This window comes from Homalodisca vitripennis, chromosome 3, assembly GCF_021130785.1.
Source record: "Homalodisca vitripennis isolate AUS2020 chromosome 3, UT_GWSS_2.1, whole genome shotgun sequence".
Taxonomy (NCBI): Eukaryota; Metazoa; Arthropoda; class Insecta; order Hemiptera; family Cicadellidae; genus Homalodisca; species Homalodisca vitripennis.
In genome coordinates this window covers 14,134,581-14,159,827 of record NC_060209.1, presented here as the reverse complement: position 1 = coordinate 14,159,827, position 25,247 = coordinate 14,134,581, and the positions used below count along the sequence as shown (strand labels likewise).

Here is a 25,247-nt window from a genome sequence, read left to right as displayed (position 1 = left end):
CAATTGAAAATTTAAACCCCCTTCTATCTACCTTTGTAAAAGGGGGGGAGAATCTTTTATCCTCCAAAAAAGTATTTTAATAAGTTTGGGGAAAATTTTACATCAATATCTCAAATCCGTTTGGAATTTATCCAGGTGTATCAGGATTTAATTTACACCTTGTATATATTGTATAAAACAATTCTTTCTTCAATGTGTTATGCTAAATATACCAATTGATGCTTTAATAACGGTGCCGACTCTACCATTTTGGGAGTGCTCCGATATGTTGTGATCGCAACTCCTTGTGCATCTAGGATAAAACTAAATAATTTCATAGTGACCAGAGAGAAAACTCAGTTCTTATTTTCACAATCACTCCAAATACACTAAAAATTAAATGAAAAATTTACTTATGATGAAAACAAATTGTAATTTTGTCAAGAGCATATAGAGTGTGTAAGACTGACCAGTTGAAGAGCAGGCTAACAGTGTACTGCGGTGAAATGAGGGAGATGCCGTGGGAAGCGCAGTGAGACACATTGACATTGATGATTACAGGACACTTGTAGACGGCAAGTATGGCAGGACTGCGTTGGGAGTGCAGCAAGCCTGCGCCGGTCACATTGGTAAACTCTAGCACTGACTCCGTAGGCCGGACCGTTTCATGTGTCACCACGTCATGGACACGACCCTCGAACACACTCTGCTCAAACTCCTGATTGGCAAACCTGCAGACAAAATTCGTACGGTGAGTTGACACAGAAACATTTTTTGTTTCTCATAATAATTTAGGCTAGACTTTAGTTTAATTAACCTAAAAATTTGTCAAAACAATGTAAACTTGAATAATAAACCATTGTAGAACAATTTTTCTTAATCTTTAGAGTGCTAAATATTGATTATGTGGATATTTAAACTACGTACTCCGCTTATGGTATATAGAGGAGTTCTGTTACAAGAATGAGTTTTATGCCACACTTTAAAACCAATATTTCAGTTTTACTATGTTTATGTATTTAGTAACCTAGTTTAAGAGTGTATTATGTTTTAAAGAATGCTTTTATTCCATGTCGGTAATTTTTTGAATTGATTGTTAGGATATACTTTGTGGCCAATTTGATTTCAATTTGTTGTTTCCCGATCAGTAACAGTATTATAAACATGTAACATATTGTATTCTTCATTCATTATATCTTGACCAAAGTGTATTAATTATAACTACAACAAGATACCATACTTTTTGCTGGAGGCTTAGCAGGGGTGATGGTTTTGTAGATTTTGGTTTCATACTTGTGGGTTACTACCAGAACCAATACATTGTTATTATTATTTGCAGTTCTTTTATTTGTCTCAAATAATCTCATTTTTAATCTTAACATTTGTATAAATAACAACTATCAATATAGGTATTGATTTGTTTGTAAATAAAAAGTTGCAATTTAAAGAAATGAAGATTATTTTGCTGTGTTGAGGTTGTTTTATAGATATTAAGTGGTTCCAACTTTGCCTTGAAAATAAAGAGATATTTCATTCAATATTATTCAGTGAAAATATTTCTACAGTATTTTTATCATATAGGTTTGATTTTCCTATCTTTATTTTCATTGTATTTGGCATTGTACCAAAGGTGGCTTCAAAAGAAAGCACAGGTCTTGGTGAATAATATTCAGGTTTACTAGTTGTATGAAACTAGAGCAAGACAAGAAAATATAATTTTAACTGCAAGAGAAATTTTAACAATTGACTTGGCAAACCTAGAGATCTGAAAGTAATGCTTTGCATTGCAGTATGTTCTGCAAGCTGCCACTTCTGAGAAATTCTGAATTTCTCGCTGAATCAGAAACTTGCCAAACGTAGAAGATCAAAGTAGAACGAAAGTATCTCTCAATATTGTCATTAGCATTCCAAAAATGCATTTAATTGTTAATAGTTTCTTTTCCTTTGTTTGTTTGGTACAATTGGAATAGTCTACTCTCATTGATGTGAGTATGTTAAGTATTTAAATAGTTGTCTTTGTACAGTGACGAATAATTTAAATTTTGCTAAGTGATCTGTAATAATTAGTTGATTCAAGATCATTTTGTCATGCCCAGAAAATTATAAATGACAAAAAAGACTATTCATATAAACTTTAATCTACCATCAATAGCAAAAAAATAAGATAAAAATTAAATATATAAACTATAAATGTTAAAAATTTGTCAGGCAAATAGGGGTTTGCCTTGAACATTGCTTATTTCATTGGACAACCTTAAGATTAGAAATTTACGTCAATCTCAAACACTAAAGACTCTAGGTCTTTAGTGCCTGGATCTAATAAATCTTTCAAACATCTGGAAGACTAATTTCTGGAGCAATAATAGAACATTTTAACACCAAATATCTTTTACTTTTATCTAGTGTTTTCATCCCAAAAGTTATATTATGGCACTTGCGTTCTTACCGGATGCCTCCCCAGTAATCCTGGTCCGCAGGCAGGTTGCGTTGGCCACATCGCACAAACACAAACTGACTGTTCCATGAGCACCGATGTCGTTTGCCGTACAACTGTCCGTTCAGTCGGATCTCACAGTCTTCTAGACGGGCCTCTTCACCTGCAAACAGATCATGTCCTGAATGTCACGTGAGAATAACACTGTGTCTTTAACTTTCCATAGTCCAGTTATTGCAAGGCATATAAAATAATCTCTAATACAAATTGTGCATCTTCAACTTTGAGTTAGCTGTGAAATCTCCACTAGATTTAGCTTTTCTCTCTCAATCAGGCTGTAGTGAAATGTTCCAGCATTCCAGCAAATCAGAGAGGTAGATTTTAACTTCAAGCAGATTCAAGATCTTTATTGACCATTAAATAACATTTTCAGTTACAATAGGCTTCGCCATGAAAAATCATTTGATATAAAAAATAATTTATATGCCTAATTTAGTTCTATGTATTTACATAACAGTTGTACATTAACCAGATGTATTTTGTAACAGATCAAACATGTTGTACATCATGTACTTGTTAACAGAGTAAAAAGCTTTTGTCTTAAGCCAAGTTGAAATCCTTAGTTTAAACTTATTAATCGGTAGTTCTCTTATAGCTAATGGTAGTTTGTTGAATAATCTAGTTTTTTGGGAATTGTAACTTTTATAGGTCTGAGTTAGTCTTACTTGAGGTACTACAAGATTATATCGAAACCTAGTGTTGTAATCATGTACTAACTCATGAGAGATAAAGGTGTTGATATTTTCTCTAACAAACACTAAATTCTGATATATATAAATACAAGCAAGAGTCATTATTTTAAAATTACAAAAATACTGTCTGCAGGACTCTTGATTAGAAAGATCTGCCATTAACCTGATTGCCTTTTTTTGACACACAAAAACTTTTTTGGAGGCACTATCATAAGCAAGTTTATCACGACTGAAATATTTAGTCAAATGAATCCTTTGTATAAGGACTTGTTGGAAATAACTTCAAAAATATGAATGACCTCAGCACAAACTACGGTTGCAGACGCAAAGGATACTGTCATTACATGGTACAAGGATGTTCCCAAACAAGAACATCCCTACTCTTTTATAAAACCTATCTTACAATGTGCTTTCCATCAGATAAATTTGAGCTCATTTACACTCTAAAAACTCACCTGTGCACTGAACCGGCTCTGGCCAGGACCATATCCTGGTGAGGGAGTTCGGGTGGAACTCCACCCTCGGGCCGTGGGACACCCAGGAGTTGAGAGACTCCCTTCCCATCTGGCGACATACCACTCGCGCATTGTGCTCCGAGAACCGGGAGTCACAGAGAGGCACCCACTGGAGTGTCGTGGAGTTGAGGTACTCCAAGAACCCCTCTTGCTTGTCCAGGAACTGTGGATCGTCTGAGCAGTTGCGCATCGTACACAACCTCACTGAGCTGTAACAATAATCCCGAATTTTATGAAACGAACTACTATTGTATAATAACTAGAAGAAACTATTATTTACTTTAAGGGAAGACAGTGCTAAATCTTTCTTCGAGCTGAAATTCATTTGAACCTTCTATTAAACCTTTGACTTGTGGGCTTTTCCTCAGTAAGAATGCCCTATAAAATGTGAGTTTTTTTTAAATTTAGATTTTGCTTTTTTTTAGGTGATTTGAGTTTACTTCAGTAGATGTGTTATGAAAAACACTCAATTAAACGTTTTTGAAGTTTTTTTTTTTGTATTTATACAGAGATTAATCTAAATATGCAAAAAATTTATTATATCTACATAATATGAGACTAAAATAAAATATTCAGCATTTTCTAATAAACACACTAAGGTACAGATTAGGTACAAGATAGTAACAATAAGCAAGTCTCCTCGGAAATCTTTGATGATATAAAAGGTGCGAAAACAGTTGGTCACACAAAGCAGAATGGCGCAATCCTGGCACATCATGTCCCGGTGCCACAGTTGCTCGCCGAAGCTGGTTTGTCTGCTACATGGCATGCTCTCCTCGATATGTAGCTGGGATAGTGGCGGGAAAATGTCGAGCAAGTCTCAAGGGAGCATCTTAGCCAAAAATTCGTCTGTAAGTCTTTCTCGTACCATTTTACGTATCATTAATTACACATACAACCACATTTATTTACTCACGGTAAACACAACAAAACGTTTACAATCAAGGCAACCGGTAACGTAAAAGTGAGGTTACAACCTGTATTCACTACACAAACAGAAATAGAATCAGCTGATTACTTGGAACAACTGATTGAATACCATTATATGGCCTGAATACCGTTAATTGGGTCTGAAAGAAATAAATAAAAGAACAACTGCGGTCTAGTGGGAACGACGAAAACTACTTGAAACTGTTTCTTATTTATTCTGCTAGATCGCATTTGTATTCAAGCGAGAGCATCACGAAACATATTATAAAGACTGTTTAGCACCATAGCGCTTACCGCACGGCTATTAGGATTACTGCAGGCAGCACGTAGGGCGCTTCCAAATGCACTGCGGGATTACTAGTCAAAGGGTTAATGACCTCATTTTTAGGAACTAAATTTAAATATTGGTTATTTTTTGTTGTCAGAGTTTATTCAATAGAACATGTTTAATACTTTTCCAGTAATATATTTATAATTACTATTTGTTTGCTGCTAGATAAGAAGTAACCAGAACGTTTCAACTATGTTAAAATATTGTAGCATTGAATGACCACACAATCAAAGATAATACTAACTTCTTTGTGAGAGCCATGTTGGGAACCTGCTTGTTTGACTGGGTGATGGGCCTCATGATGACCTCTTGACCCCGACGCCCTCGGGACACCAGCCGTCCCAGCACCAGTAGTCCTACCCGGGGAGCGAACTCCATGACCACTCCTGGCGCTATGGTCAGTGTGACTCCAGGCATCACCGTCACGTCAGAAAACACCTGATATGGAGTGTCACGAGGATACAAGGTTATGGACTGCTTCAGGCGACCAGACAGGCGGTTCAAATCCAGAGGTGTAGGCTGCTGGTAGTCAACCTAAGGATATTATCATGATGAGATATTGTCATTCAAATAGATTCAAGATCTTTATTGGTCTTTAAACACATTCATCAGTGCAATAGACTTTGTCAAGTTACAAAAATATTCTAAACTAAAAATAAAACAAACAATTCAGATTCTACCTGTTTATATTGAATAATAAATATTCAATCCAGCCTACCATATAGATCTATATAATTAATAACAACAATAACCAAACAACCAACATATCTATATAAATTAACAACAGGTCTCTCTTTTTGAAACATTTTTCATAACATGTAATGCATTTTTTTTGCCATTTCAATACTCTTACTGCACCACTACTCTTCCCCCCATAGAGTTATACCATAAATTAAGCATGAATGGAAAATGCATAATAGGAAGCTAGAAGCATATCCATAGTTATACAATGTTTCAATTTACTCAAGAGATAGACTACTCTAGATAATCTTTTACACAATTGATCCATGTGATGTTCCCAGCTTAATTTGCTGTTGAGGTATACTCCTAATAGTTTTACAGGTTTACTAACTTCATAATTCTTATTTTAAAAAATAAACAGTGTTTTCTCAGTCGTTTGGTCATTTACTACTAAGTAGTTTGTCTCAAACCATTCCATAGCCGATTTTAACACACGGTTTTCTTCCATAATGAGATTCTCATTATTTTCACGGAAATTCAAAAGTGTGAACCAAACAACCAACAGATCTATATAAATTAACAATAATAACTAAATAACTATTAACATATTTAACATGGATAAATCCCTATCCCTATATTGACTGTATATCGTTTGCCTTTAAATAAACACAGAATCATATTTCTAGTCAGGATATGTTATGTTACTTTTATTACTATATATTATAGATACAACTTTATGTTGTATTTGTTGTGTTAGTTTACACAATTTAAAATTTTTACTTTAACACTAAGCTAAATTTTGTATCTACATTTTTGTACGACTTGAAGCAACAGATTATGTAGAGTTACAAAAACATTTTCAAACTCGAGTAAACATACTACCCATCAAGTAAAAATATCATATACAATTTTTTATAGAATTATAGTGAAGCAATTAAAAAAAAATAGCTTACATAACTTTTCCATTACAAAATTCAAATTCCAAAAGAGCTGTAACTATATTTTAAGATAATAAACAGTTTATCTAACAATAATATGCAGTGCATCAATGCAAAAATATAATACATTTCTCTAAATAATTTAAAGTGTATATTTTATTCATAAAAAGTAACACGTATTTTGTCAAGAAATATCTTATAAATTGCTGCTTATAAATTTCAACTTTTTGAAAGTTTATTTACTTCTGAATTTTATTAAGGTTATCATTTTTTTGAAATTTAGAATGCAATTAATAAAATCAATTTAACAGAAGTAACAACATTATATTATTATGTGGGTAGCCCAGGATCGTATTTTTAATGATCAAGACAAGTTTATAGCCTATTGTCAAAGAAACCAATAAACATTTTTTATGGTTTGACAACATGCTCATTCGATTGTTTGACGGTAGGCTGTAAACCTTGTTATTTAATCGTGTAAGTATGTAACAAAATCTGACATCTTTATAATAAAGACTCACACATCAAACTGACTTAACTTTTTTTATTTTCAAATTGAAATTATCTATGAACACTTACAGATAAAGAGCCTTCAAAAGCATTTTCCACGAGGAATGGCTTGAAGATGGCAATGGCGTGATCGTTCCAGTCATCAAAGTCGAATATTTTGCTGATGATTTCTGATTCGCTAGTCGTGCCCCACCAGTTCTCAGTGACATCTACAGTAGAATCGATGCAGGCTGTCCTGACGCCAGCCACCAGAGTGTAGGCCTGTGAATTGTCTGAGAGCAGGTTTCGCTTGACCCTCACACGCTGAAGTCCATCAAACACTATAACACTGGACGGAGTCTGCAACACAAGATTGGTTGGGCTTATACATATTCATAGTAATTATAGTGTTTAATTAAGTGTAGTAATTATTGATATCAAGAATCAATAATCTTTATTACCCATTAAATAATTTTTACAAATTACAATAGGCTTCGTCAGAATAAATCAAAATTTCCTACATCTATGTTATGTACTAGAACAATGTCAGTAATTTATAATTTAAAAATAAAGTCTTAATTTTGTATAAGACATATACTGTTTAGTTGTATAAAATGCGTTACAATTAAGTGACTTAGATACAACTTTGTCAAACTCACTATTTGGTAACAATATAATTGAAACTGGTAACATATTACTAATTTCAATTGTTGGTATTGGTAATGTTTCATTGTTTTGCTTAATATAATATTTGGTGCAACTAGGTCTTCTTTGATAATTATATACTAAACTGAGAGAATTAAAATTATTTATATTTCTTTAAACAAAGATTAAATTACTATGCATTTACATGTTGGTAAGTGTCATGATTTTAATGTGTGAAAACTTTCTCTGCAGGATTCTTGATTAGACAATAATTCAGCCAATACCCTTACAGCCTTCTCTTCCAAGTAAAAGATTGTTTTGCGGCACTAGAATCCCAGAGGCATACACCGTAACGTAAATGGCTTGAAAGAGACCAGAATAAGCTATCAATAAAACATCAGGGCTCACACAATACTACCTAGGGAAATGCCAAGTAGTTTAAGTTAGTTTAGTATCACAGACTAGCGCAAGCAAGCATTAGTTCAAAGATAATTCTGATAATTATGAATATAAACTATAAGAGATGATAAATATCACCATCTGTTCAGTACCAAGACTTAAGAGTATATTAGAACAGATTTGTTTGAGGAGTTATGTACTCAGCTGCAATAAGTTAATTTATGCATTTCTATTTTCTTTTATATACATAACTAAGAACAAGATGAGATTACAGTTCAAAGTAAGAGATTTTCATTAGAGTTTTAGAGTAATTTCCAAAAGCTGGATCAACTCAATTTTTGAATGGTTCCACAAACAAACCAGATATGACAGAAGTGGATCACAGTTTTTTTTATAAAACACTGATTATTGAACTTTTTCCTTACTTCACAATTACAATGTTCTATTCAAATTCTACTTGTACTTATAAATCCAAGAAGTAGAGAATAAATTAGAAACGCTTGTTATTCTCTACAAAAGTACTCAGGCAAACAACCCTGCAGATGCCCTGTTTCCAACACAGACCAAAGGAGACAACTGTGACAAAGTTTGAGCAATTTTTTCAGAAAAGTAACTGTGGAATCTAAGTTTCACAATCATCTCAGACTACAAACAATATAGGTGAAAGTGTGCAGGAATATAGTTTTATGTAGTATTTGTTAACTCATTTACCCAGCTACTTTTTCAAGAAAAATCCAGTTTTTCAGAGGATTTACAGTTATTTTAAAAAATACCACAAATTATATTTCTGTTAATGCATTTTAGGAGATGTTCTGACTAACAGGAGAGGGGTCAGATTCCTCATGTTAGATATGGAACATTGATGTGTCTCCCTTGATTTTAACACAGGAGTTGATAAAGAAGTAAGTTAAATCCTTATTGTGGCTAAAGAGCTTTAAACTTTCCAAAATAAAACTCAAGATTTCCTATGGTAAAGTTTACAGGGCCAAAATCTCTTTGGAGACTAGGACTTTGTGACTAAAGAGATCTGTGAATTTTGCAATGAAGAGGAAGAATCACTGTAATAGTCTAGGTACAACCTACTATCATCTACTAAGATCATATAATGCTATAAAACAATTTTGCAATGACCAACAACGGTAAAGTATTTACCTCTGGTGCTGGTGGCTTGTTGTGGCGAACCACGTTCTTGCTGAACTCTGCCCGTAACTCTCCCATGATCTCTGACTGGCTGTCGGCCTTGAACTCCACCAGGAAGGTGCCGGTGTTTCGCTCCATAGAATTGCCATGGAGCCACATCCGCTTCTCCATGCCCTGCACCGACACCAGTCCACCACGACATACGTTGTCCTCGAATACGTTACTTGTCATGTTAAACCTGCAGTCACACCCAACAAACTTTAAGTTTTAGAATACATTTCTTTTATAAAGCGTTTATGGAGTTTTTATAATTGAACAACATTGGTAACAGCCATTATATAGTTTATATTAAGACTTCAATTTAACAAAACAAATTTGATAACTGGAGGTAAAAAGAACAAATTGTACGTTTTTTTAGTTACTTTAAAAAAATTAATGGTTAGGATCTGCCAGTTTATTAGCAGAGAATAGTTTCTTACACTGGCTGGCATGGTACAAGATGAGAGCTCTTAATATCACAGAGACAGCTAGAATCTTCTGTCTAACTGTGTCTGAAGAGATAAAACTATATTGAAATAGCATCAATAATCAGAGTATCTACTCCTTGGCCGCCAAGCTTTCACAAGGAAATACAGTGCGTAGCAGGAGAGGGGTGCTCTAACTGCCCTAGTTACCACAAAGTTATGTTTTTTGATAACGGAAATAATCACTATTCAGAAAGCCAAAGAGAGTATCACCCTCTCTCTTTTGAGTATCACCCCAATCAGTCATAGTCATAGTCATATTTCTTTATTAACATATTCTTCAAGAACAGTAATAGAGTCACAATGTTAACAAATTACATAATTGATATTAATAAATAATCAATACAAGATGTCAGAGCCTCCAATCTTCCTTGTTTACTTCTGTGAATTCTTCGATGGTGTATATTGGGTGGTCCACCAGGAAGTTGTGAAGACATCTTTTCAAGGCAGCTCCCTTGAGGTTTTTCACAGCTTGTGGGCAGGAGGTTCCTCAGCTTCCTACCAATGTAGGATGGTTTTTTTTCCTCGAAAAAAGTGATGTCCGATGTAGAGGTAGTGTGTAATTTCCTGCATGGCGTGTGTTATGTGTATGAAGGGTTTTTCCTGTTTGTACATGCAGTTGGTCAACGTGCAAAATTACTTCTTGTATGTAGAGTGCAGTAATTGTCATAATTCCCAAGGTTTTTAAATGCTTGTCGGCAGCTTTGTTGGTGTTCGAGTTCCGCTAGGGTTCGGATAGCTTTTTTCTGCAGGAGTAGTACTCTGTTCAGGTTTCCTGCAGAGGATCCACCCCAAACAGCAAGTCCATACCTCACATGAGTTTCCACCAAAGCATAGTAAGCTGTTTTTTGCTGCCTCCAAGTTGCTGATACATTTTATTCGGCGTACTACATATATACCAGTGCTGATTTTTTTTGCAAACCTGGTTTACATGCTCAGTCCACGTAAGTTTGTGGTCAATAGTTACGCCAAGGAATTTGATATGGTCTTTTCTTGATACATCAAGTGGGTTAGGGATATGGTCCTTCCTCTTGCTGAAGTTGATGTGAACTGTCTTCGATGGATTCATGGCTAGATCATTCCTTCTGCAGTAATTGAGGGCTTTACTGAGAGAGCTTGTGGCACTTTCGTACACTCCTTCAGCAGAAGTCATTCTTAATCAACAATGTTGTATCGTCTGCATACATCACACAAGTGGTATTGTGATCACGTATATAAGCTGGGAAGTCATTCACAAATAAGACAAAGAGAACTGGGCCCAAAAACAGATCCTTGCGGTACTCCCGGGGGTAACAGGTAGTGGATTGGATTGATGTGAAGTAGTTACACCATAAATAAATGGTAGTTTGGCAGCTCGACTATTTGAGATCGGCCTGTGAGGTAACTTACAAACCATTTGTTAGCTGTGTCTCTGATTCCTAATGATGTTAATTTCTTTGAGATGATGTCGTGGCCCAGGCAATCAAACGCCTTGCTGTAGTCAAGAAAGAGTGCAGATACGTATTGTTCTTTGTCTATTTGGTCAATAACATGTTCAACAAGGCTGGATGATGGCAGAGCTGGTTGATTTTCCTTTCAAAAATCCATGTTGCTTTTCGGTTATCAGATTTTCTTGTTTTAGGTGAGCCATGAGTCTGTGTAGAGCTATTTTTTCTATGATTTTTGAGAATGTTGAGATTAGAGAGATGGGACGGTAATTTTGGACTTCCAGTGTTGAACCTTTTTTATGTTTGGGGTATACTTTAGAGAGCTTAAGGGCTGTAGGGAACTCACCAAGGCTGAAGGACTTATTAATTATGCTGACTAAAGGTGGCATTAGCTCTTCAGAGCAGTGTTTCACAATTTTAGAAGAATATTCATCCACTCCACTTGAAGATTTTGATTTTAGGGCATTTATGATGTTCCGTACTTCATTGATGCATGTTGGGGTTAGATATAGAGATTTATCAACATAGTTAAGTGGAGTTTCGTAATTTTCATTATCATCTGCGTCCCCTGGGGAGCAGTTATTCTGTTTCAGCGTCAATTCTGCTACTTCTGTGAAGAAGGTGTTAAAGTGGTCTGCAGTTTGTGTGGGGTTGTCCACATGTTTCCCATTCACTGAGAGACATATGTTTGGCTGTAGTTGATGTTTTCCTCTTCTTTCATTGTTTATGACATTCCAAAGAGCTTTACTTTTGTTGTCAGCTGAGTTGATGAAGTCAGCATTAGCATTTTTTTCTTATTTCTCTAAGTTTTTTATCATAATTTTTTTATCATAGTTTTTTTATCAGTGTAGAAGACTAAAGTCTACAACTAAAATCTTCCTAGCTAAGAAGATCTTGATATACTATAACCTGTTCTGTCTCTTCATGGAGCCAATTCATGTTACATCCACTGACTTATTGGAGAGAAAAAGGCTCTAAACGGAAGATAGAAGTAAAATAGCTGCTGATTGACAGACTTCAACTTAAAAGTTCATTAAAAATATAAAGGCCCGTTCACACGAGGCTGATATTCGCTGCTGATTTGCCAGCGCTAATAAATCAGCGCCATGTGAATGCTCCACCAGCGTCAAAGTCAACCAGCACGCTGGTATTTATTTGCGCGCTGGCAGCTTTAAACATGTTTAATTTTACCAGCGCGAATGAGGGGGGATTAGGTCACGTGACCACAAGCGCTGGTAAATCAGCTCATCAACAGCGTCGTCTGAACGAAAAAACCGTGATTTTTGCTCTTAGCTGGTGTGGTATATTTCGGTAAAGTAACTGCTACTACTTTACTTTACTTTCAGTTGTACGTATTAACTCGCAAAATGTCCGAGCTTAAGTGGAATGTTGATTCTGTTATTAAGTTTTTGAACATTTTTAAAACCTACTCTTGTTTGTGGGACCCATCAGATGAAAATTACAATAAAAGAGACGCCAGGGACGTTGAAGAAGTTAGGTTCCCACCTTGAATCCGAAGGTTTTGGTCATATCAATAAAGACCAGCTTAAAATTAAGTCTTTAAAAGACTCGTACAGAGTGGAGTTAAATAAAGTAAAAAAATCATTAAAAAGAGGTGCTGGTGCTGAAGATATTTACAAACCAAAACTTGGTTGGATCTCAGTTGCAGATATTTTTGGAGGGCCGTTATGATGGGAAGAGACTCATCATCAAATTTGGTAAGTGCTCACATTTTATTATTTATATGGTAATTTGTTTGCAATCTTCAACATCCACAGCAGACGGAGGAAAGTATGTCCTTCCAGCGGTACTTCTATGCCAATTGTGCACAGCGCATGCAGCTTTTACCAAAATGTATGTGTCACTGATATTCCTATCGATGTAGTAAGAAATCTAGACGCTAATATTCCAAAAGCGTTTTCAGAAACCCTTCTTGCTCTTGACAGTCTGTAATTGGATATCCTTTCATTCAGCTCTAAATTTCTGTGGCTAAAAGGTGTTAGATTGTGACGAAGGGAAAAGGCATCATCACCAACACATAAACCATTGGACGGCCAATTCAGAAGATTCTTTTTGTTATGAACGGTATGACTAATTCCAAAAGCTCTTCAAATTTTAAACTTGTCATTCGCATAAACTTAAAATATTCAGTGACATCCTCTTCTGCTAGTTCTCTTAACAGTGTGTTAGAAGCCCCAAGTTCTTCACGCCTATTTATCCACTTCCTAATCCACAAAGTACGTCTTTTTTTAACTCGCGCTCACATAGTTCCTTCACTCCCATCCTTAACACTTTCCTCAGCATATTTCGCTTTATCCCCAGAGATGACATTTTGTTTAGCTGAAACAAACTACTTCACGTTTTAATTATTGCAGACACCGTCTCAAATGGCCACACTCGCGCTAACTAGCGCTAATAACCAGCTAAGGGGGAATGGCATTTCCACGCTGAAACATAGCGCTGGTGATAGTAGCTGATATCAGCAGCTGGCAAATCAGCCTCGTGTGAACGGGCCTTAAGATGAAGAGCAGAAAAAATATTGTTTTAGCAGGAATTTCCAGTTGGAAATATTTTTAACTTGTCCAGTCCGGTTCAGCATTTTCAAAGGAATATCATTCATACATATTCATAAAGATTGAACACAGTGAGGATGAGCATAAAAAGGCAGATGTGATACTTACAGGAATTACGCTTGAGAGCGAATTACGTACACAAGAACGTAGCCAGGAAAAAATTTTTGGGGGGATCCAGACAACTGATATTTTCCCGTAGTGGACAAAGAGTAAGGCTCATTTTGTTCCTTAAAAAGTTCCTGACCCGTTTCTTTGTTGAGAACGATCTTTCAGCAGTTAATTGTCAGTAATACTGAATTAATTAAATAATAATCGTTCACTAAAAAAGTAATTTAAACAAATTGAAAAATTTAGGGGGGTCCGGACCCCTTGGAACCCCTTACTGGCTACGTCCTTGTGTGTACATGTTCGATGCTTGTGAACCTTGTCAGAAGACAAATCATTGTATTCTTAAAATACCCTGTAGAACAAGAGTATAAATCAATTTAATATTACCTGTTTGAAAATAAAAAAAGCAAATTTAAAACAAATCATTTAAAGCTCCACAAACTTGAGAACCTTTAACCTCATAAAACTGCCCGTTTTACAAACTACTCATGAGTGCTAAAGTCAGTACAGCTCTAAATCACTTAAATGTTATCAATACTGATCAGACAACCATGTAGCATCTGTATTATGTCTATTTAACATCTAAGTAAGCTCACCTTGCAAAGTGCCCGCCGACAACAAAGACGTACTGTCGGTTAGACCGCCAAGTGTTATTGTGGAGGACCACTGAGTGAGTGAAGTTCTCGTTGTACTGCCACACGTAAGGCAGGCTCAGCTCCAGACCACCGGCGTGGTTTCTCTCCACCGAGTTGTCACTGAGCAGCCAGTGGAACAAGTTGTTCGAGCTGCGTAAGTCCCTGTAGTACACATTTACAGGTTGGATTTTAGTGGTCCATGACAAGTTATTAAATTTGGAACATTCTCACACTGAACTGACTATTTTGCAGCTAAAACCAATAGGTTTTGATATGGAAACAGGATTTTTTTGGATATTTACCACCGTTCGTTCAGTGATACAAAAAAATCAGTAACACTATGTCAAATCAAATCAAATCTTTATTCACATATACATTGAGTACAGCGATTGTGTCATTTGAATTACAAATTGTTAAGTTAGAATTAGGTAAAAAGTATGTACAGTAAGAGTTACAGAATTTGTCAATATTCATCTTCATTGCTGAGGGTTCTCCAATCCAAAAACTCCTGGACTGTGTATATTGTTCGTTCCAGCAGCCAGTCCATGAGTCTTCTCTTCAGATTCTTCTCAGGATTCTCTTCATTTCTTCTGGCAGACAGTTGTAGAAGGCAGCTCCTCGATAACATGGTTTCTTCTCGAATAGACAGAGATGATGAGTGTCGAGTGCGAAGTTGTGCCTATGCCTTGTGTTGTATGTGTGGTGGTCTCCTAATCTGGCTCGGTCCTATTTTTTACTGCATGCATTACTGTTTCAAGAATATAGAGTGCAGTAACTGTCAAGATCCTGAGCTCCTTGAAGGCTTCTCTACATGTCTCTTGCGGTCTTAGTCCTTTCAGTGTTCTTATGGCTCTTTTCTGAATTACCAATACTCTTTGGAGGTTTGAAGCGCTTGTCCCCACCCCAGGCCACTAAACCATATCTTAGGTGGGTTTTCAATAAAGAGTAGTAGCTATGATGGCTGTTTTGTTATCACTGACCTGCTTTAGCCTTCGTATAGCATAGAGACCCATGTTCAGTTTTTTTTGCAAAGTTGGGTCACATGAGGTGTCCATGAGAGATTGTTGTCAAGGACTATGCCTAGGTATTTATTCGAGTTTAGTGTTTGTTAGTTCTGGAAGGCCTTGGTAGTCATTGGGAAGTGATGTGTATATCAGTTGATAGGTTTTACTTTCATTCAGGACCAGATCATTTGAAGGCAGTATTGTTTTTGCCATGTTGTATGCCACATAGGAGTTTATTTCAAGCTCTTGTCGATTTTTGGTGGCAACAAGTAGTGCTGTGTCATCAGCAAACATCACTGTCTCACAAAACTCTGTAAGGTAACTTGGAAAATCATTGGTGAGAAGTATGTAAAGTACAGGGCCAAGGACAGATCCTTGTGGCACTCCTCTTTTCATTGGGAGGGTTTCAGATTTTACTGTGAGAAGGGTGTTGTTATCCTTGTAGCTGAGCTCAACCAATTGTTTCCTATCGCTGAGATAAACTTGTGAACCAGCTGGCTTCTTTTCCAATTATCCCAAGTGCCTTGAGCTTTCCAATTAACAGGTTGTGGGTCCAGGCAGTCGAATGCCTTGCTGAAATCGAGCATGACACTTGTTTGCAACACATCCCTGGTCAAGTTTTATCAATAATGTATTCAATTAGTTGTACTACTGCAGTTGTAGTTGATCTGTTCTTGATAAATCCATGTTGTCCTAGAGGTCAGGAGGTTGTGTTGTTGCAGATGTGCTATAAGTCTGTTCAATATTACTCGCTCTAGGATCTTAGAAAAATTTGATATCAGAGATATTGGTCGATAGTTAACAGCGTCATTTATTTGGCCACTTTTGTACTTGGGATAGACTTTAGGCCACTTTTAGACTGTTAGGGAAAATTCCTTCGTCCAGAGATTTGTTTATAAGAGTTGTCAGTGGGTTAAAAGTTCACTTTTACAATGTTTAATTAGCTTTGAAGAAATGTCGTCCTCTCCAGCAGATGTTTTAGCTTTCATTGAATCAATAATTGTTCCTATTTCTTCTTCAGTAGTGTTTTGTGGTGCTGCAAGTTAGTAACAAATTGAGCCTGAATAACATTTGCTGGTGTAGGATTTTGATTCGGTGTTCTATTTTTGTCAAGTGTCTTCTCTGCTATTCTGGAAAAAAATTGATTTTAAAGCATTGGCAATGCTATTGGGAGAGAATTGTGTAATTCACCTTCAACAATGAAGCTTGCTGGAATTATAGTTGTGGTGTTTTTGTTTTCTTTCAGAGTTTATTACCCCTCCAGACAGCTTTTTGATTTAATTGTCAGCCTGCTCTATGAATTCCGCATTTTGCTTCTTCTTAAGTTCTTTTAGCTTAAGATCATACATCTTCTTCCTAGTTGCTGTTTCCCTTTTATCATTTACATCTCCAGTAAGTATTTCCATGTTCAAGGCTTCCAAATATGATTTCCGTAGTGTCTCACTTTCAGTATCCCGTACTCTTTTTGCGTGATTGGTTTTTAATTTAAAAGTTTTATGTGGGCAAGATATGTCCATCGCGTATTTCATAACGCTGTTAAAGGCTGAAAAAGCTGTTTCTGTGCCTGGTTTTTTGAGTAACTTGTGACCAGTCTTGGGAGGCTAGGATTTTCCTCACTTCCTCTATTGTATTGTGATTGATTAGTCTTTTTTTGGATTTTGCTGTATTGTCATTTTGTAAGTCTGTCTTGATGTAGCAGATTTTGCGCTGTGTGGTCAGATAGTCCTGAACTGATTACTTCATGTGATAGATGGTTCCTCGTTCAGATTTGTACAGATACAATCAATAGATGTCTGGCTATGATGTGTAATTCCTGTGGGAGGCAGTTCTAGTCTTTTTATGTTGTATCCTTCTAGGGCATCTGTCAAAGTTTGGTTTGTCATTATTGTTCGTCAAGTTGTCCACATTAATATCACCCATAATGACTATTGGATTGTTTATACAGTGTATTTTGTCCAGTTCAGCTGATAATGCATCCAGTGAGTTTTCTAGCCTGCTGTGTGGTGATCTGTAGATTCCCATTAAGTAAAAGTTGGATTTTCTAAATGTTATCTTTAGTAAAATGGCTTCACACGATAGCTCAGATGATATGTCAGAGATGGATACTATGCTGATTGTATTATTTAATTTAGAGCTAACAAATACAGCAACTCCTCCCTTCCTGTGGTGAGTTCTGGAGAAGCCTCCGATGAATTCGTATTCAGATATCCTGGTGTTTTTCAAGTGAATCACTATTTAGCCCATGTTCTGTTAGAATTATTATGTGTGGGATTGAACTTGTGGGAGGAAGTGTGTCAGTCTTTCTATTTTGTTTTTTAGGCCATTTATATTTTGGTGAGCTATTGAGATTTGATCCTGGGTTTTTTGTTTCATTTCCATTATATTCTCTTGTCATGTTCCTTCCTCTAAAAAAGTGTTCTCTGTGCAAGTTGTTGGACTGTTGTCTGTGGAAGCAGTGTGATTTACAGGAAGCACGATTACTGTCGGGCAAGCTGTCGTCAAAAATAGTTGTGTGCAGAGATATTTGGTTTATCTGTGATGGAGCATCTGTAGTCCCAGCATAAACCGTAGTGTGTCCTCATATGCTTCTTGAAAGAAAGCAATATTTTTTAGAAAGAAGTCCTCATAAACTTTCCTCACTTCTCTTTAACTTTGCATTTAGAGGTGGAGAGTTTCTTAACCTCATTTTTTGAACTTAACTTGGCTGGTTTTTCGAGCCCCTGGGCATTTGATTTTTCAGCAGCTTTTGCCACTTAAGGAGAGACACTAAAAACATTTTTGCCTTCTTGCTTCTAACTACCTGGGGTGTATGTTCTTTTTTTGTGGTAGTTAGGTTAATTCTTTGTACAGGGGGGTTGGCATTCCATGACTTTTTATGCCTTTGCAGTTTGCTGCTGCATCCTGTCAAAGTATTATAGTCAGTTTTTTTTCCTTGCAGGTTTGGCTGTCTCCTGAGGTCGGGGATGAGCTGTATTCTGTCAATGTATCTGTCAGTTTTTCTTTGCAGGTTTGGCTGTCTCCTGAAGTCAGGGATGAGCTGTGTTCTATCAGTTTTTGTTGGCAGGTTTGACTGTCTCCTGAGGTCAGGGTATTTTATAGCTGTCTCCAACCGGTCAAGTTTTGTTTTGATGTCAGACATTCCTAATAGCAGGAAAGTGGGACTGTCAATTACTTCAGTAGTGGGGGTGGTTTGAGTTGCAGAATTTTGAAAAGTCTTGGTTTTAGTGTCTTGATTTTTTATTTTATTTTTCAGTGCAGAAATAGTTTTTTCAAGCTCTGTTATTTTCTTAACATAGCCATCAATTAAATGACTTAGTTTTGAGGTCATGTTCCTCGTAGATGCTTTGCGCTTCTAGGTGAAGGTTTTTCTCTTTAGTCAGTTGAGCTTGAATGTCTGCCTGCGTTCAGCTGTAACAGGGTTTCTACTTTATATAGGTGTTTCTTATCTTCATTCTCAAGTTCCTCAAATTTGTCCTCCATAATACTTAGTTTTGTCCCTTAGATTGAGTATTTCTTTTTTTAAGAGCTCATTTTCCTCTACTAACGCAGTCCCTATTTTTGCAGCCATTTCCAGTTTTGTCTTCTTGACTGCTTGGGTTATCTAGTAAATTATTTTTCAATAAGACTATTTTTCAGATCTTCAATGGTGTCTGAGCTATTTAGGGAAAGTGAGTTAGTCAATTCTTGGGTCAATAGGTGTGAATGTTTGTCTGCCAAACAGTTTGTGCATCGCCATATTCCAATTTCTTGAGTTGGACCACTTTTTGAGGTCCTTTTCCTATGATATTCTGACATCCTGCATGATACCATTTGTTTTCTTTTAACCTAGATTGTAGTTATGTGTTAGGTAGGTTATCCACCTGAGTAAGAGATCAGATTATAGATCTCGAAAGGTAGTGTTACTGATTTTTTGTAGCACTGAACAATAGTAAATGTTCAGAAAAATCCTGTTTCCTTCACAACTTCCATTGTCAAAAACAAACAACTTTAAACAAAGAGCTTTTGTATACTTGGCAGAACAAACTGAGCACACAATTAATCAAATCAGCCAATGTCGCTCATTAAAAACTGTTGTCTAGCTCTCAATGTTGTGTCATTCTGAAAATATGTCCAAAAATAATAGAAAAAGACAGATACCCCACATTGTATCCGCAAATGTAATTATTTTAGCATTTTGGAAATAGTGAAAACCATTACAGGGAAAATGACAGACACCCCTACATTTAATTGCAGGTTTACAAATATAATATCACACATATTTGAAAACAGAAAGTATGCAATCAGAATTATAAATAAAATCTTAACTATGTAATTAATTGTTATTAACCCTACACACTCGAAGGCAGTATTTATAATTTGTCCTTGTGCTCATATGGCCAGCTCTACTGGCCGCCGTCATTTTGTCGGAAGTGCAAGATAAATTTTTGCTGTAATGTTATCTCAGCTTGTATGTCCAGCTGTACTGGCCAAGATATAACACGTCCATAGCTCGTAAGGCCAACACCACTGGCCACTAAACATAGCAGTTATTTTCTAATATTCTCTTTGTTTTATAATAAATGGTGAGTGCTGAAACCTGTCGAGCAGCTTTATTTTAAAGTAATTTTTAAGTAAATCAGTAAATTTTAAATTAGCCTAGAATTCTTCTCTAAACATTGACTGTGCAAATAAGACGAATGACGCATAGTGGGCATATACACTGAAGTGATAGAAACCTACAAAATTTTACTAGAAGACTTGTACTTGACTACTATTGACTACACATAGGTATGTATATTTTAAAGTTTTATCCTGTAAAAAATGTAAAGACAGAGAAAATGTAAAATAGTTCATGTCTGAGTATAACATAACTATAAAGGTCTACTTTGTAATATTTAATTTACACATCTTTGTTAAGAGTGCAATATACGTATAAGAGTTAAAAAAATCCCTAATGTATGTTTATCTTTGTATTAAAAATATTCATAAAAAATAAATTTTAAATTATTTTTCATTTCTTCTTTAAACATTTTAAATTAATATGCAAATAACATGGAGGAAATTGAAAAATAATTCCAAACTGAGGAGGCAAACAACAAATATGGCCGCTGAGCTGTCAATGAAAGTAGCGTGGCCATCTTTACTGGTCATACGAGTTGCGAGGACAAACTACGGCAAAACTAACACAAGCTGTCTGCAACCTTGGTGTGGCCAGTGCTGCTGGCCTTTTGAGCGCAAAGGGTTAATTATTAAAAATAGCATAAACTATAATATTTTTTTAAACTGTTGATATATTAGATCATTCACTCCTCAGAGCAAGCACTTCAGTGGTAGTGAGCAGCGTAAAACTACAAGTACATTTCTAAGTGCAATTTGAAGCTTGCCTAACACTACTAAAAGTAGGTGGAATACTACTGAAAATGCTACACAAAAATATTATAGACATTACCTGTTTTCACTTCTATCAAAGAAAGCATGTAATTTATTTCAACTAAATTAATTGACAATTAAATTCAATTGATGTGGAACAACTCAAAATTAGGTATGTTTTTAAACTACAGGTATTTTTATGATAGTAGTGCTTTTTGTATACTAATGATAATTTCAAAATTACTATTTTTATTTTAAAATTAATTTTAATTTGATTGATTGCATTTATTCCCATCATTTACATACAAACTAAAAAAAATCAATCTAGAATATTTTTCTAGGTAATTACCCCCACATGTATTACAATACATTTGGAATGTATTACAAAAAATATATAACAGAAATTCAATACATGAAGAGTACAGCATACTTAGGTATAGATTGAGGAAAAATACTGACGAAAACTATCTCTCCCAGCATCTTTTAACCATCTATTGATTAATTTTTGTGTTTGTAATAATAGTGCAAAGTCTTGGGTATTTTATATAATTTGGTAATTATGACAACATTTTTTCAAATTAATTATATTATTACAAAGTAACGAACGAAATTAACAGAAGTGCTTAAAATAGAGAAAGTAACGACTCCACATTATCACGAATGTTGAGAGGTGTTGAAACTGAATAATATCGAATCCACCGAATCTTCAAATAAGTCTATTCTCAGACACAAATTACTGATTGCTAAAATGTGTTGTTGTAGTACTTTTTTGTATGAAAAATTGTAGATAAAAAACTAAATTAACAAGTTATCACAATTTTATAAATAATATTTTGCTTACAGTTTCTTTTTTCTATATTATTATAATGCTCGCTGCTACTCGTGGACATATGCTGCTCAGCAGTAAGCAATCAGACATTCGTTAATTTTTATGTCAAGTTGTATGTCCTCTATATGAATATATGGTTGTTTATATCTGAATGGCTGGCAACTCCTGCTGGCCAGATTTGCTTTAACACTAACAAAACAAAACCATTTAGCGTATTATATTCTAAATTACAACTAATATATGAATCAGAGTTGAACTCTGAATCAAGACCACAATTTTCGGTGTTGAAATCTAATTTTTTTCGTACTAGGCCCATCCCTAAAAAAATAAGATTATTTTTAACATTAACTTTCTGAGATAATGCAGTAAACTGCAGTCTAACATCCTTGATAAAACCACACTATCATTTACTTCGTCTGTTTTTCCCAATCTATATATCACAGTCTCAAATCACTATTAAATGGAGGCATCTCAATGAAACTAACTTTACAGCAATTTCTGCAACCCATTATTTATACTAGCTTTCAATTACCATTTGATAGTCTCAATCTAGTCCATATGTCATGTAACCTTGCTGTTACACTAATAGTGTCTTAAGAGAAATGCCTCTTAATACAATAAAAAATAAAATTGTATAATAAAAATATTGCTGAGTGGTCTGCTGATTACATCCAAGACTAACCTGCTGAACTGTAGGATGCCCCTGCCATTGTCGGTGATCAAGGAAGTGTTGACAACAAAGGTGATCTCTGACATGTTACTCTCGGCCAGGTTCCAGTGGGGAGAATCCACAAAGATGGCCTCTCCGTTGTTGTGTGACAGCTCAGACCCAACGACCATCAGCGATTCATTGCTATGCCGCAAATAGTGCTCCCCGCTCTCTGTCAAATATCTGAGAGGAAAAATGACATAGGGTAACGTATTTAGTATATCCTGTAGTAGCATACTTATAAAATAGTTTTAAATATGAAAAAAATTAAAGAACCTTAAAGAGACAATTTAACAATCGTGAATATAATACCGGATATAGAGACATTGTTCAAATTAATGATCATAAAACTATTTTCAATAAGTCCAACATACTCTGGAACTGAATATTACAACTTAATTCCAAATATAATAAACATTTTTTAGATATTTGGCAACAATTTTAAAGAACGTCCTATTAATAAAACTCTATACAGTTTTGAAGATTGTATTTAATAACACATTGTTTTATTATGTTGATAAGTACCTGTTTTTGTACTTTCTAATACTTGTATGTAATCTGTTACATTATGATGCCATTACTGTATATCTAATGTATATATTATAAAGTACTATTGATTGATTGGGTGAAGTGGTTAAATGGTTATTAGGGAAAATCTAATCACATAATTTACTTAAGCATGCTTTAGGCGAAAGAACGTTTTTTAAACAAAGAACTTTAATAGAAATACTATCTTACTAACTCATCTAAAAGTCTTTCATCCTAGACCTCTTGCAAATTTATGGAAAATTAGCTGAACCTCAAAGGCAAATTTACAAAAATCTTGGTCATAAAGATGTCTGAAGTGTTGTACTATCTCACCTGTTGTAGAAGGAAGCCCAGATGCCTCTCTCATTCCCTTTGATCTTGGTGTTGATTAGAGTCAAAGTTGGTATTGGTCCCTTCACCACCTTCCGCTCTATGTTCTGCTCTGGAGCTGAAACATAAATCATTTTCCTGAATCTTAAAAACCTAATGTTTTATGATATAAAATGCGCTGGAACACAAGTTACGAAATAACTCAACCAAACTTGTAAACAGCAAAATCAAATTGCATCCAATACTTGTAAATTTGTTTCCAAAAACTTTTAAAAAGCTTTTTCACAATTTGCAATACTAGCAGGAAAGGTTTCATGTTAAAAGACATCATTCATCTAGTAACAAGAGTAACAATTTTCTTGAGAGTAAAGATTCTGAATATACTTAGGACAAAAATTGTCTGAGATTTTATTCAAACACAAGATTTAATATTATAACATTTTACGAATTATATTTGCTTTTAACTAAATTGATCTCATTCAGAACATGATTAAACATACAAACATTTGGATGTTTAATGTATTTCTTTATAACTTGTTCGTGCTTAATGAAAAGTCCCTCCTTTTCCAAGTACTCTTCAGAACTACATGAAAAGATCACAACAGTCTGTGTTCCAAGAACAACACAGTTTCTATTGTGCTCTGATAACTCTGATTCCCAACTCACCTCTGAGGCAGGACACAGCCATGATCGCATGTCCCAGGGCATCAGTACCACTGTGATAGTCCAGGACCACAGTGTAGGATGTGGTAGTGGTGGGAAACACCAACAGATCTTTCCGCACACTCCAAACCACCTGAACAGAGTGCATATCCTGGCCATCGTACACCAGGATATCCTCTGTGCTGCGGTTGTGGATGGGGTTCAGCAGCTGAAGACCGAGGACAAATCCTGGCTTGCACTGCACAACACAAAAGATGCAACATTATTAACTGAAGAGCAACTTTTAAATTGCAGAGTTCAAAATATTTGCAAATATTTTTGTCAGATTGTAGGTGTTAGAAATGAATGATAACTACTTGTCGTTTTGATATTAACATACTTGGTACAGTGTGAAATCTTTAGATCCCTTGTGTACTGTGTCTACTGCCGAACAATTCTGCTTTGCAATGTTTAAGATTTTGGCTCAGTATTTTGCTAGCACTTCACAAGCAAAGCTTATTTTATCATTTGCAGCATGTAGCACATGACTCTATATTATTTTCAGTGTTTCGCGAATTCTAGGGCGGTTTTTCTTGTTTCAGATCTTTTAAGTAGTTTTTCTATCTTTTCCTATTTTCAGAATTTTTTAAAAAAAAAATTTATAACTGAAAAATTTAGAAACTTCTGAAATGTTCTAATGGTAAACATGTTAAATTTACAAGTTTTTATAAATTGCAAAGCTGTTAGAATTTCATCCTTGATCTTCTGAAAATTTGCGAAAATTTTACGCAAATTACCTATCTCAAAAACTTGTTTTTATCGTACTTTGAAATAACCTCCAGATATCTAAACACAGGTGACAAATTGCTTTTGTACAATGATATTACCTATCTCGAAACCATTGCTTGTATATGCGGATTTCAGCAGCTAATTTTTTAAGTTTTATCAAATACTTCCTCCATGAGATATCTATATTTTAATAATTATGTTATCATGACAAGGGGTGGTTTGAAATTTTCAAACATTCTAAATTTTAAATAAGTTTTGAGTTGCAAGTTTATACTCATATTTTTTAAAAGCATTTGGAAAACCATTGCTATTATCTATCAAATTTAAGTGGTAGGTAGCAGCTATAATTTTTTTCTTAAAATGAAGTATTTCTGGACCACCCCTAAAATTTCTTCCTCTATGAGACATAGTATTCTTGGTTATATTTTATATAATTTTATAGGTGGTTTGAAATTTTCACAAATTCTGGATTCTAAATCACTGGTAAAACAAGTTTAAAACACGAGTCAAAGGTCAATCACTTTTTGTGCTCAGATATGATTATGTACTATAAAAAACTGCATCAAA

The 25,247-nt window shown here is 35.2% G+C and overlaps 1 protein-coding gene across 2 annotated transcripts in view; it reads right to left on the bottom strand.

The window, feature by feature from the left end:
* The window catches only part of LOC124356600 (protein bark beetle), a 131,666-nt gene that overhangs the window by 29,230 nt on the left and 77,189 nt on the right, over positions 1-25,247 (bottom strand). For both annotated transcript variants that reach the window (XM_046807698.1, XM_046807699.1), the window contains exons 19-28: positions 23,916-24,150; positions 23,253-23,367; positions 22,365-22,574; positions 14,462-14,662; positions 9,246-9,471; positions 7,140-7,409; positions 5,186-5,475; positions 3,621-3,889; positions 2,426-2,576; positions 450-710 (exon numbers count right to left, since the gene is read on the bottom strand). In XM_046807698.1, the coding sequence (XP_046663654.1) occupies positions 450-710; positions 2,426-2,576; positions 3,621-3,889; positions 5,186-5,475; positions 7,140-7,409; positions 9,246-9,471; positions 14,462-14,662; positions 22,365-22,574; positions 23,253-23,367; positions 23,916-24,150 (2,228 nt within the window). The remainder of the gene's footprint in view (positions 1-449; positions 711-2,425; positions 2,577-3,620; positions 3,890-5,185; positions 5,476-7,139; positions 7,410-9,245; positions 9,472-14,461; positions 14,663-22,364; positions 22,575-23,252; positions 23,368-23,915; positions 24,151-25,247) is intronic.